Source organism: Myotis daubentonii, chromosome 13, assembly GCF_963259705.1.
Source record: "Myotis daubentonii chromosome 13, mMyoDau2.1, whole genome shotgun sequence".
Taxonomy (NCBI): Eukaryota; Metazoa; Chordata; class Mammalia; order Chiroptera; family Vespertilionidae; genus Myotis; species Myotis daubentonii.
Genome location: NC_081852.1, coordinates 10,545,254 through 10,558,412, shown reverse-complemented (window position 1 = coordinate 10,558,412; position 13,159 = coordinate 10,545,254). Strand labels below are relative to the sequence as shown.

The 13,159-nt window shown below is 59.8% G+C and overlaps 1 protein-coding gene across 3 annotated transcripts in view; it reads left to right on the top strand.

The window, feature by feature from the left end:
• The window catches only part of RET (ret proto-oncogene), a 50,161-nt gene that overhangs the window by 25,833 nt on the left and 11,169 nt on the right, over positions 1 to 13,159 (top strand). For 2 of the 3 annotated variants that reach the window (XM_059662167.1, XM_059662168.1), the window contains exons 6-14: positions 1,323 to 1,522; positions 3,156 to 3,414; positions 4,152 to 4,277; positions 5,401 to 5,511; positions 6,053 to 6,172; positions 6,970 to 7,226; positions 9,615 to 9,762; positions 11,819 to 11,926; positions 12,891 to 13,105. In XM_059662167.1, the coding sequence (XP_059518150.1) occupies positions 1,323 to 1,522; positions 3,156 to 3,414; positions 4,152 to 4,277; positions 5,401 to 5,511; positions 6,053 to 6,172; positions 6,970 to 7,226; positions 9,615 to 9,762; positions 11,819 to 11,926; positions 12,891 to 13,105 (1,544 nt within the window). The remainder of the gene's footprint in view (positions 1 to 1,322; positions 1,523 to 3,155; positions 3,415 to 4,151; positions 4,278 to 5,400; positions 5,512 to 6,052; positions 6,173 to 6,969; positions 7,227 to 9,614; positions 9,763 to 11,818; positions 11,927 to 12,890; positions 13,106 to 13,159) is intronic. The other variant, XM_059662169.1, reaches the window with a different exon arrangement.

The window sequence follows — 13,159 nt, the reverse complement described above, 5'->3', positions numbered from 1 at the left end:
AGTTGCCCCCTGGCTGCCCCTGTCAGGGCCCCATCACCTCTCCATGCTGACCTTGCTTAGGCTCACTGCCCACTACACGTCATTGCCTGAGTCCTTCCTCCGACCCTGGCACCTACTTTGCTGCCCTTCAGGTGGCCGTGTGCCCGGGGATGCTGCCCCCCTCCACACTCCTCGGCCAGCAGTTCTCTGCTGACATCAGTTGGTGCACAGCAGCAGCTCCACACCCTTGAGCGGGGAGACCCTGAGACGCTGTCCCGTCTAGCTTCTGGAAGGGACCTGCAGGGCTGGGTGCGGGTGCTGGCAGGGCCCACCTACACACAGGGCATTCTCATGAGCTGTCTGGCCTCCCCGCCACCTTCCCAGCCCTCCTGCCCGTTTCCTGGGATCACCCTCCAAACACCCCACTGTAGTTGGGTCCTTATTTGGGGATCTGCTTCTGGGGGAACTGGGGACATGCATCTTCACCCCTTTCTGCCTGGCCTGTTCCTGTTTCTTTCACATCCTCCCCTCCCCTACCAAGCCCTTGAAGGCTCCCTGCCTTGTGCCGGGAGAACCTCACCCACTAGCTCTGGGCTCTGTGTGCCAGAGCCACACATCCATCCTTCGGTCTCCATGAAGCTGACACCACAGCCTTGGCCATGGCAGGTGCACAGAGGTGGACGGGCTCCTAGGCCTTGGGGGGCGTGGGAGTCCAGCCCCACTGGAGGCCGCTGCTGTCCAGAGTTCTCGGCGGGGAGGGGACAGGAGGGCCAGCGCAGCCTGCCCAGGGCCTCAGTGGTGCCAGTCTTGACCTCTTGTGTGCCCACACATCACACACACACTCACATACACACCTCATGCACATACCTCATACATGCACACCGCACACATACATGCCACACACATACCCCACCCACATACTCCATACATACACACTCTACACGCACCCCCCACACACGCTGCACACGCATGCTCCATACACACACACTGCACACATACATATCCTCACACACATACATACTCCATACATACCCTGCACACAGACACACACATACCCATACCCATGCGCACGCTCGCTCACACACACACACACACACACATTTCATATGTACAGTACTTTCCAGCTCAGTACAACAGCTAACATTTAAATAGGGGTTCTAACATATTGCCAGCCGCCAGGTCTGTTACCTGCCCACCGTGTGTGTGTGTGTGTGTGTGTGTGTGTGTGTGTGTGTGTGTGTGAAGGTACGTGTTTTCAACCATGTGCGTGTATGGGCAATGTGTGCACCTGGGAGGAGGCGTGCAGTGGCCTGGGCCGTCATCACCGTGCCCCCTCCCCGCAGGGCTGGTCCTCAACCGCAGCCTCCCCATCTCGGAGAGCCGCACCCTGCAGCTGGCTGTGCTGGTCAATGACTCCAGCTTCCAGGGCCCTGGGGAGGGCACCCTCCTCCTCCACTTCAACGTGTCGGTGCTGCCGGTCAGCCTGCGCCTGCCCAGTGCCTACTCCTTCACCGTGAGCAGGCGGGCCCACCTCTTCGCCCAGGTGAGCCTTCAGCCCACTGCCAGCCTGGCTGGGATGTGGAGGGGTGGGGAATCCCTCAGGGTGAGGCACTCCTGGGGTGGGCACTCTGTCTAGCAGATTGCAAGCCAGGCCGGGGTGGGTGACACCCCTCCCTGGGCTAATAAGTACACGGAGTGGCCCAGGAGGAGCCACGGGGGGGAGGGGAGGGGCCCAGAGCCTCTCTCTTCTCCGTTATCTTTAAGTTTTGTCCTCTCCCTTGTTAGTCTCTATAAGACAGCTTTGTACGAGGGCAAGAGCAATGCCAAGCAGGTACGTGTATGCTGACTTGGAGAGACGTTCCTGGTGGGTTGTTAAGTGAAAAAGTGGTTTGCAGAAATGTTGGTCACATAGCTCCACATGTCCAAAGCCCATCTTCATGGATGGGCCTTATCACTGGGCCTTCCACTGGGCCCGGGAGGGGGGGGGGGTTGGGGGGGAGGGGTCGCCGCCACTTCCCTTCTGTAAGCACATTTGCACTTGCCACAGGCACAGAACGATTAGAAGTGGAAACAATTAGAGTCGGCAGTATTCCTAAAAGAAGACGAGTCACACAGTGCTTAGCATGTTGGTGCAGTTCTTTCTAGAATGTTTCGTGTGAGCACTTTTTATTTTAGTTTTTATTACATTTTTATTGATTTCAGAGAGGAAGGAAGGAGGAGAGAGGAAAACATCAATGATGAGAGAGAATCATTGATTGGCTGCCTCCTGCACGCCCCCCACTGGGGATCGAGCCTGCAACCCTGGCATGTGCCCTTGACTGGAATCGAACCTGGGACTCTTCAGTCCACAGGCTGATGCTCTGTCCACCGATCCAAACCGGCCAGGGCCGTGTGAGCACTGTTTAAGTTAACTTGAAATTGCAGCAGGTGTATGCTTTCACATACTGCCCCCTCCTGGGGAGCAGCTGGGATGCCCTGGTCAGGGCTATCTATCACTGTCCTGGCGGTAGTTCCTGGGGTTGGCTCCCGGCCCCCTTCACTTCCAGCAGCCACCTGGGCCCCCGCACAGGAAGAAGAAGGCGCCCCACCTCCCTTCGACACGTCCAAGCTCCCTGACTTGCCACCACCCTGGGCCTTCCATAGAGGGGCGTCGAGGATGGTGGGAGGTGACAAGGCAGCCCCTCTTTCCCAGGCTCTCAGCCAAGCCCAGGAAGGCCCCTGGTCCTGTATGAGACCAGCAACCACGCTGCATGACCGTGTGGCCGGGTGCAGTGCTCTGACCAGGCGGGTGGGCCATCCTGGCCACATGCAGTGAGGGCAGGAACGGGTGGTCCCCAGGGCAAAACGCCTGGCCGGAGCAGCGAGGGTGTGCATAGGAGGGAGCCGTCGGCCTTTGTGCCTGGATGAAGGGCCGTGAGGAAAGAGCCAGCACCTCGGCCCTTGCCTGGAGGTCCAGTGCCCGGCTCCTGGAAGCAGGGCGGGTGGTGGTGTGATGCCTGGGGAGGGCAGGGCCAGGCAGGTGCACGGGAACGTGGAGGACGGGGAGTCCAGGGGGTGCTGCCCTTCCCAGATGAGCAGGGGACTGTGCCAAGACTCAGGCTGCCAAGGAGTCCCTCCAGCCACCACCACGGGCCTGTCCGGCCGCCCAGCCACGGCACTCCCTTTGCCCGGCCTAGGTTGGGAAAGTCTCCGTGGAGAACGGCCAGGAGTTCACGGGCATCCACCTGCGGTACGAGCTGCAGCTCTCCAGCGCCAACTGCAGCGCCCTGGGAGTGGTCACCTCGGCCGAGGACGCCTCGGGGACCCTGTTCGTGAATGACACGGAGGCCCTGCGGCGGCCCGAGTGCACCCAGCTCCAGTACATGGTGGTGGCCACCGACCAGCCAACCGGCAGCCAGGCCCATGGCCCACTGCTCGTCACCGTGGAGGGGACGTGTGAGTGCCGGGCCCTGTGGAGGGTGCGGGTGGGTGGGACATGGTCCTGCCACGGGCTTCCCCCACAGAAGGGGCCTGCTCCTGCTCCCTCTCGGGAACGGGTGGCTTCCCTGAGCCTGAGTCTCCTTCCTGATAAAATGAGAATAACGGTGCGTGCCGCACAGCCGAGCTGGAAGGATGGAGGGTGACGGGGAGTGTGAAACCGCTCCGCCCAGAGACACTGCGTAGCAGTCAGCGCTGCTCCCTGTCACCCTGTCAGTGCATCCGCACCTGCACTTACTACGGGGCTGCCAGATAAAACTTGAATTTTAGGTTAAAAAAAAAACAAAAACAATTTCTTGATGTATGTCCCGTGCAACCTCTGCAGAGTCTCTCAGAAGACAATTTTTTAGGTGTCAACGAAATATTAGGGACATACTTACATAAAGCAGGTGTTCAGTGTTTATCCGAAGCTCAGGATTTAACCTTATGTCCTTGGCCACGTCTGGCCACCTCACATCCTCCCTCTGTACTATCCAGCCCAGTAGCTGTGCCCCCTTTGGCTGTGGTGCCCCCCCGCCCCCCCCCCCCCCCGTTTCCCAACGGCCCCGTCACTGCCCTGCACCTGGTGCTGAATTACTCCATCCCCTCTGGACTCAACCCATGGGGCAGCTCAGCCAGTGCTGCCCTGTCCCTGGGTGCTGGCGGGACACTGGGCCCGGGCTGGCCCCCTGTGACCTGCTTCCTTCCACCCCCAGACGTGGCTGAGGAGCCAGGCTGCCCACTGTCCTGCGCCGTCAGCAAGAGGCGGCCCAAGTGTGAGGAGTGCGGTGGCCTGGGCTCTCTGACAGGCAGGTGCGAGTGGAGACAGGGAGACGGCAAAGGTAGGCCCCACACAGAGCCGGGGCCTGCGGCCAGGCAGCCAACGGGGGTGGTGATGGCTGAGTGGAAATGGGGACTGTGGGGATCCTTCTCATGCCTCATCTCTTCCTAGAGCCTTGTCCCCATCCAGGGCTCCTGATGCCAGGAGGTGGGCATGAGTTCAGGGTGTGGGTGGCATGAGGACATTCAGGCTGGTCATTGCCAAGGGAACAAAGATGGTTGGGGCTGGCCTTTCTCTGGACTTGGGAGGGTCTGGGCCAAAGCTGGGATGTGTAGGGGACAGAGAGGCTCTCCCTGGGAGGCCCCAGACCAGCCGTGGACAAACTACGGCCCGCGGGCCGGATCCGGCCTGTTTGAAGTGAATAAAACTATTGAAAAAAAGACTGTACCCTTTTATGTAATGATGTTTACTTTGAATTTATATTAGTTCACACAAACACTCCATCCATGCTTTTGTTCCAGCCCTCCGGTCCAGTTTTTAGAACCCATTGTGGCCCTTGAGTCAAAAAGTTTGCCCACCCCTGCCCCAGACCAAGCAGTGTATCCCCAGGCAGGGAGGGCCTACGCTGTGGACAGCAGCCAACTCCAAGCTGCACCCACCACTACAAGGACCGCTCTGCTGGTGCAGCCTTGAGGGGGCGCTCGCCTTGTCTGGCTTCTGGTCCCCTGGGCGTGAGGCCGACACAGCCCTGGGGTGGCCCAGCCCCTCCATCCCTCAACACCTACCTGTCCTTATCCATTCAGGACCCCCAGGCACTTCTCAGGGATGCCCCTGCTGGTGGGGCTGCATGGGTAGGGTTTTTAATCCTCATCCAAGCACATGTTTTTGATGATTTTAGAGAGGAAGGGAGCGAGAGAGAAACATTGATCAGTTGCCTTCCACACCCATCCTGACTGGGGATAGAACCCACAGCCACGTACGGGATGGTGCTCCAACGGGATGGTGCTCCAACCGACTGAGCCACCAGCCAGGGCTGCCTGTGTGGATTTTCACTGCTCAGACTTTGGAGGGGCTGTGCTGTCCCGAGAGGCCCTGGGGTGCCGCCCACCCTCCGGGCTCTGAATCTGAAAGGCTGACCAGGGTGGCGCTCCCGCAGGGCAGTGACCGCACACTGTGTGTTACAGGGATCTCCAGGAACTTCTCCACCTGCTCCCCCAGCATCAAGACCTGCCCCGACAGCCACTGTGATGCCGTGGAGAGCAGCAACCCCCACATCTGCCCCCAGGACTGCCTCCGTAAGCCACCCGCTGGGCCTGCCCAGTCCCTCAGCCAAGACGGGGCCCTGGGGAGGTGGGCTCCCCCCTGCACTTCAGCCTGGCCAGCCACGTTCCTGGGTTTTATGTGCCCACCTTTGTCTCACATTTTATTTGAATGAAGGGCTCTGCCCCCCTCAAAACAAAAATTGGAGCTAGGTGCCCTGACCCGGTGTCACCCTGGCCACTCACAGGGCTCCAGCTCCCCGCCCCCAATCTGCTGGTCACCCCTGCTGCCTCTTCTCCGCTTCTGAGAAGCAGCCCTGTGTGGACCTTGGCAAGGTCCCTGGGCAGCCTATGGGCTCCTCCCCTACCTGCGGTGATCAGGGAACCGGCTTGGGGACAGGTCATGCTGAGGATCCTGTCCAGATGACCTGGACTTCTGAGCTCACTCCCCGACTCGCCCCCACCCCCAGGCCTGAGGAGCTGACATCAGGCAGGCAGAGAGGGACCTCCCGCACTCCTCTGGGTGGTCTTGGCTGGTCAGGCCACCAGAAGGCTGAGTGGCTTCCTTTGTCACCAGGGGGCAGCATCATTGGGGGGCATGAGCCAGGGGAGCGCTGGGGGATTAAAGCCGGCTTTGGGACCTGCAGCTGCTTCCCTGAGAAGAGGAGGTGCTTCTGTGAGCCGGAGGACAGCCAGGGTGAGTGGGGGGGACACATGGGGCAGGGCTCCCCACACCTCCCCACAAGCCAGGGAGGAAACTGCAGGGAGGCAGTCACCCCGGAGACCCTCCTCCATCCCCCTGGGCCTCTGGCCCCCATCTTTGCAGGCAGGGAGCTAGGTCAGGGCCTCCCTATCGTGCCTTATAGCCCAAAATTACACGACAGGGTTGGGCTGGAAAACTAGTCCTCCCTCCAGATAACTCCGTAGCTGCTCAGACTGTCCAATGCAGGGCCTTGGCTGGGCCCGGCGCTGTCCAGCTGGGGTGCCGCTGTCCCAGCCAGAGCCTCCCGTGCTTCCGCCGGGGCAGCAGGTGTGGTGGGCAGCACGGCTTACTGAGCACATGGGCCCAGGGACACGTTTCTGTCCTGGCATTTGAGTTGTTATTGAATGGCCCCAGGTCCTGAGCCACTCTGCTGCCCTCACTTTTTATTAAAAAAACACAAAGACGTCAGGAACCAGGACATTACCTCCCACAGCCCTCCAGGCCAGCTGACTGCAGTGCAGCGCCCCCCTCCCTCGCCCTGCCCCCCACCCGACGACCTGGTGTGCGCTGCCTCTGCTGTGTGGCCTCTGGCGGGCGGCTTGCACACTCTGTGCCTCTCTCGCTCCTGGAGTGTTGGGTATTCTCGCCCCCATGCCAGCAGCACTGGCCAGCCGCTCACAGTTCGTCACAGCAGCCACCGTTCTCCAGGCTGGGTGGCTGTGCCCTGCCGGCTCCCCTTGGGATTTGGGGGGCCCCTTCAAGGGTGTTCCTCACGGCCGCCCCGCCCGCAGACCCGCTGTGCGACGAGCTGTGCCGCACGGTGATCGCGGCGGCCGTGCTCTTCTCCTTCATCATCTCCGTGCTGCTGTCCACCTTCTGCATCCACCGCTACCACAAGAACGCCCACAAGGCGCCCATCGCCTCGGCCGAGATGACTGTCCACCGGCCGGCCCAGGCCTTCCCCATCAGCTACTCCTCCTCCAGTGCCCGGCGGCCCTCGCTGGACTCCATGGAGAACCAGGTCTCTGTGGACGCCTTCAAGATCCCGGTGAGGTTCCAGGTGGGGGTCCCGGAGGGGTATGGAGGGGAGGGCTGCACTGGGGGAGGGGGTGCTGTCCTGCAACTCACAGGCAGCTTGTGTGTGAGTTTCCAGCAACCCCCTGCCTTCACTGAAATGACTTCCAGGGAGAGCAGGGGCCGGGGCAGAGAGCACAGAGGCAGTTTAGTGAGCGAGACTGACAGGTGCTGATTCAGACGGACTGAGGTGTGGGCCCCAGGATACGGTGAGGGCAGTCTGCTACACCCGCCGACGCCCAAGGACCTGGGGGGCCCACGGGGCAGTGTGGACCCCTGGGGTGGGGGTTGAACAGAGGAGGTCTATGGTCTGCTTTCATTTCCCCAGGATGCTCTGTTGAGGAGCCTGTAGGGTGGGTGCAAAAGTGGGAGTCCAGGATGAGGCGCTGTCCCCATGCAGGTGAGAGATGGTGGCAGCAGCAGGAAGGGGAGCCCCTCTGTGGCATGGGGGGCCACCTGTGCTGGAGCCAGCTGACAGAGTGCCAGCCAGAGCCAGGAGGCGTCCAAGTCCCCTTCTCAGTGGGAGAAGCCGATCTGTGGTCACCATGTGCTCTTCAGGGCCCCTACTGGCAGGTCTCCCCTCAGCCTGCAGTGCCCCTTCGCATTCTGGCTGGGAACTGCCTGAGGAGCTGGGAGCCAGTTCGGGGGGGGGGGGGGCGGGGGCACGGAGGTAAGTGCTGAGTGGAGGGTGTGTGGCAACAGAAGTCCCACCTCGAGGCTGGGAAGGGAGAGCTCAGTGTATGGACCTTCAGGCAGGAAGCTCAGCACCCAGGGGCCAGGTGGTCCTGGCCGTCACCACCAGGACTGGGAGGTGACTGGGTTTGTAGGAGGAGCCACCCAGGGGGTGCTTGCCCCTTAGTGAGGGCCTGGGCCATAGAGGCGGTTCCCAGCTGCAGCGGCCACTGCAGCCTCCCTCCCAGCTCTCCTACTTCCAGTCACGCAGCAGGTGGGGGGTGCAGCCCCGCCCAGCCGTGTCTCAGCTTCCACCGAGGCCTCTGGGATGAGCCATACGGTTCCTTTATCTACCCTGGTAGTTTGCAGTGAGGCCCCTGGGAGAGGGGGGCTGATGGTGCTCGTGCTGGTGGACCCGCCCACCTCGGCCCATGTCACCTGCTGCCCAGATTACAGAGCCACCAGAGCCCAGCCTGAGACCTAAGGGCCACACTGACCAGCGCTGAGGCCTCAAACATGCCACTCAACTGCTCACCTCAGTTTGCTGATATATAAAGTGGGGAGAATGACATTTAATGTTCTTAAGAAGATGAAGTTGGTGACAGCTGTACGTGCTCAGTCCGGTCTCTGTAGAACTGAAGTTCCCGGCCGTGTGAGGCGAGGACTCCGGGCAGCGATGATAGTGCTGTCCACTCTGACCCTGACTCTGGGTTCCTAGGAACCCGAGACAACACCAGGACGCCCGGGAGCGGCCTGAAGGTGCCCCTGGCCACGGCGCTGAGAGGAGGTGCCTCTGCACCCAGACATCAAAAAGCCTGGCTCTGGCCGTTTCAGGGGCAGCGAGTTTCGGGGTGTCATCTCTGTGGGCCGGGCGAGCCCTGTGAGGCACATTGTGAGCAGCCCCCAGAAGCCACGTCCACGCCCAGCTGCAGGGGACTTGGGAGGGGAGGCTCCAGGCAGGCATGGGCATCCCCAGTCAGAATCCCAGGGCACAGCCAGGCGAGGTGCCTAGAAGGCACCCTTGAGAGTCCTGAGTGTGTGGGCAAGGTGTGTGTGAGGGGAACAGGACAGGCAGGTGTGTGCCGGTTCAGAGCAATGGCCGGCTCCAGGGCAGGGGCAGCCTCTTCCACAGGCTGCCAGGAAGTTGCTCTGGACACTTCCACCCGTAGTGACTTGGGCCACTGGGGGGTTCCTGGCATCTCTGGAGAGGGCACGCCAGGACCTGGCTCAGCCCAGTCAGGGCCTGTGGGCCTGGTGTCCAAAGCAGAAGCAGTGCTGAGAGGATTGGGCCTGGCTCCCAGGGAAGAGGCCATGTTCCCACGCGAGCACCTGTCGTGCTCAGTGAGCCCTGGACACACAGCTCATTAGAGAGACGAGGACACGGGCCCTGGGTATGTTCAGTGAACTGGGACCAGTAAGGGTACAGGCACCCGGAGAGTCCAGGCCAGTCCGTGGCAACAGCTGCCTTGCCTAGTGGAGGCCTGTCATGGAATGGCACCTCTGGGCCCAGCTGTGGAGTCCTGCCCTTAGGGACATGGGTGACTGTCCCCTGCTGGTGCAGATCAGTCAGTTCTCTGCACATCAGAGCTCACCCACCGGGACATGTTCACGGGTCTTGCCTTATTCTCCTTCTCTTACCCTCATCGTCTTCCTCCCCTCACCTCTTCTCCTTCCTTCAACCCCAATGCAGGAGGACCCAAAGTGGGAGTTCCCGCGGAAGAATTTGGTTCTTGGAAAAACTCTGGGAGAAGGCGAATTTGGAAAAGTGGTCGAGGCAACAGCCTTCCGGCTGAAAGGCAAAGCTGGGTACACGACTGTGGCCGTGAAGATGCTGAAAGGTACCTGTCCAGGCAGCACACAGGGTGGCTCTGCCATGCACACCTGTGGGAGCCCCCGGGGTAGACGAAGCCCCCGACAGCACAGGAGGTGGCGCTGTGCTGGCAACGCCTCAGGAGCCTCCAGGGTTGTTCTTTTTTTTTTTTAATATATTTTATTGATTTCAGAGAATGATAGAAACATCAATGATAAGAGAGAATCATTGATCGCCTGCCTCCTGCACACCTCCTATTGGGGATCGAGCCCAAAACTCAGGCATGTGCCTGGGACCCTTCAGTCTGCAGGCCGACACTCTATCCACTGAGTCAAACCGGCTAGGGCCAGGGTTGTTCTTGAGTGGATGCAGCCTGGGGACCCCACCCATCATAGACGACCTGGATCAGGTGGTTCTTGGAGAAGCAGGGCGAGGACCTTCCTCCCTTGGAAGGTTCTAGAGTGGTATAGCTTTTTTACCAGTGGTTCCCCATGTGGGGCACATACCCCATGGGGGCAATTTGATTTTTAAGGGGGGAAATTCAAGAATGAGTTATTAACAGTGAATTTTTTGCATTTTTTATGGTTCTAGGGTCTTTTATACAGTATATACATATATATTATGACATATGTATGCATTTCAGTTCTCTATTACATTTTGAAACTTTATTTGCTATTCTTTAATATTACTTTATATTATTATTATTTAACAATTTTTTAGTGACTTCTTCCTCAGACTTCAACTGCCCTTTCGTTCTTTTCTTTTTCTCTTTCATGGATGCCATGTTCTTTGGAAGCTTATTTAGGCCAAGTGAATGGCCTTTGAGGCTTCCTCCACATGAATAGGAGTTCACTTTTTGAATAATAAGGATTAATATGTCACAGTGGGGGCATCAGGATTTTAGAGATGCTTAGGTGGGGCATGGCCAAAAAAAGGTTGGGAACCACTATTCTATACCAACATTGGGTAAAGACCTGAGTTTTAAAAAAAACTTTAAAGCCATTTGGTGTTGAACTGCTAGCTCTCCCCGCCTCACTCTGCCCCATTCATCCCTCTCAGCTAAGTGTCTGCTGGGGCCCGGGTGGAAAGGCCACCTGAGAGGACTGGCCGCCCCAGGCTGGCCGTGAGTGACCAGTTGTGCCACAGGCTTGGCTCTGAGTGGGCACACACCCAACCACACAAACTCATGTTTCTGCCGTGGCTGGGCTCTGGCCCAAGTGGACTGACAATGTCCCAGCAGCCATGTGGTGGGCGAGACTCGGCTGGCATACAGTCAGGGGCCACACATTCAGGGCTCCTGGATGCTTCCCCAGGACCTCAAACTATGTCGCCCCTTACCTGAGAGAGCCCACGCCCTAAGCAGGCACAGTGAGGCCTGCCCAGGGCCTCCCGTGTGTGGTACAGGGGTTCCTGATTCCTGATGCCCCATCTCCTCTCGCTTCCAGACAAGTCTGCAGCCACGGCAGTCGCCTGGGACAGTTGGGCAGTGGGCCATGGGGCGCTGACCCAGAAAGACTGTTCAACACAGCTTCTGACTCAAAATACCTCCACATGGGGCTCCCACTCCCGATGGGACCCCAAACCAGCCCTGCCCTCTCAGGATGCATGCCCTCCTCCTGGCAGGAGACTTCTGTAAAATCTGTGGCCTTTGCCTTCCTCCAGGGCTTTGCCCCGATGTCGACTGCTTGGTCATCAGGTGTTTGGGGACACCAGGGGGTCCCCTTTCCTTCCCAGAGGATTAATGAGGGGGTCTCTGTGCATTGCTGTCTTTGAAAGATGGTGATTGCAAGGAAGTAACTCCACTTAACACCCAGCCCAGAGCTGAGAGGCTGTCCATGGAGAGATCCTACTACTGGACGTTGCCTCACGGGGTTCTTATTCCCTGGAGGCAGGGGAGGCCACTGTTAACCATCCCACAGGCGGGCGGAGAGTAGCTCCAAGCTGTGGAAGTTAGGGGGAGGGTATCTGAGAAGGTAGTGGGTCTCTGCAGAAGCCTGCTGTGGGCTAATGCGACCCCGCATGGTCACAGACGGGGCTTCCAGAAGGGATGGGTTTGCAGCCCTCTCTGTTGACCTGTGTTTCAGAGAACGCCTCCCCAAATGAGCTGCGGGACCTACTGTCAGAATTCAACCTCCTGAAGCAGGTCAACCACCCCAACGTCATCAAGCTGTATGGGGCCTGCAGCCAGGACGGTGAGGCCAGCCACAGGCCAGCAGCTGCAGGGCGCAGGCCCAGCTCTGGGCCGCTGCGCTTTTCTTCCTCCCCTCCCCCTCCTCTCCTCTGGCCCCTGTTCTCTGTCCTAGAACCCCCTGTGTCAGTGAGAGGGCTGGGAGGGGCTGCCCCAGGACCGCTGGCATGAGGCCAGAGCCCTAGGCCTGCTGGGCTGCCCAGAGGTCTCTGGTAGCATTCTGGTTGTTGGCACCCTGCTCCAGGCAGAGCCCCCGGGCGAGGAATTCCAGAAGTGGATGGTGCCTCCTAGGCATCTACGGGCCACTAGGCATGCGATGATCTCCAGGTGACCCCAGCCTTGCATGACAAAGGCATTGTCATCATGTGTCACCTAAAGACACCAGAGGCCAGCCGCCAGGGGCCTCTCACTGTTTGTGCGTGCACGTGTGTGCATGTGTATGTTGGGGATGTGAGGGGACGGAGCCAACAGGGCAAGGGCAGCAGGGATGCTGGTCAGTGCCAGCAGAATTCAGGCCTGGGGGCTGCTGAGAGCAGGCAGGAGCAGAAAGCAGGTGGGCCATGTGTGATCAGGCCCTGCCTCCATCAGTCACTCCCAGGCCATGCTGTGCCAGGACCAGGGATGCAGAAAGGCTGACACCCTAGCAGCGAGGGATGCACCCCCAGGAGGCACTGAGTGCAGGAGCCGCCTGCCTTGGGCTCCCTGGGATAAGATCATGCGCAACCACCCAGGCAGCGGCTTCAGCGTGAGCCTCACAGTGAGAGAGAGAGAGCAAGTGATATGAGAATGAGCTGGGACTAAAGTCCTGGAGCTGCCAGCAGAGCAGGCAGGCTGTGTCCCTCTGCAGAGCTGCCCTGAGGGGGCCTGCATGCCCTCCTTCCCGTGCTGTGTGGGGCGCCCAGAGCTAGCTTGACTTTCGTCTGCCCAGGCCTGGTAGGCAGCCAGCCCACAGCCCCCTCTGCCCCCAGGGCCGCTTCTCCTCATCGTGGAATATGCCAAGTACGGCTCCCTTCGGGGCTTCCTGCGAGAGAGCCGCAAGGTGGGGCCCGGCTACGTTGGCAGCGGAGGCAGCCGCAACTCCAGCTACCTGGACAACCCGGACGAGCGGGCCCTGACCATGGGTGACCTCATCTCCTTCGCCTGGCAGATCTCACGGGGGATGCGATACCTGGCCGAGATGAAGGTGTGTGCTGCCCCAGCCCGCACCCCCACTGCCTTGGTGGGCCTGAGTTTTAGG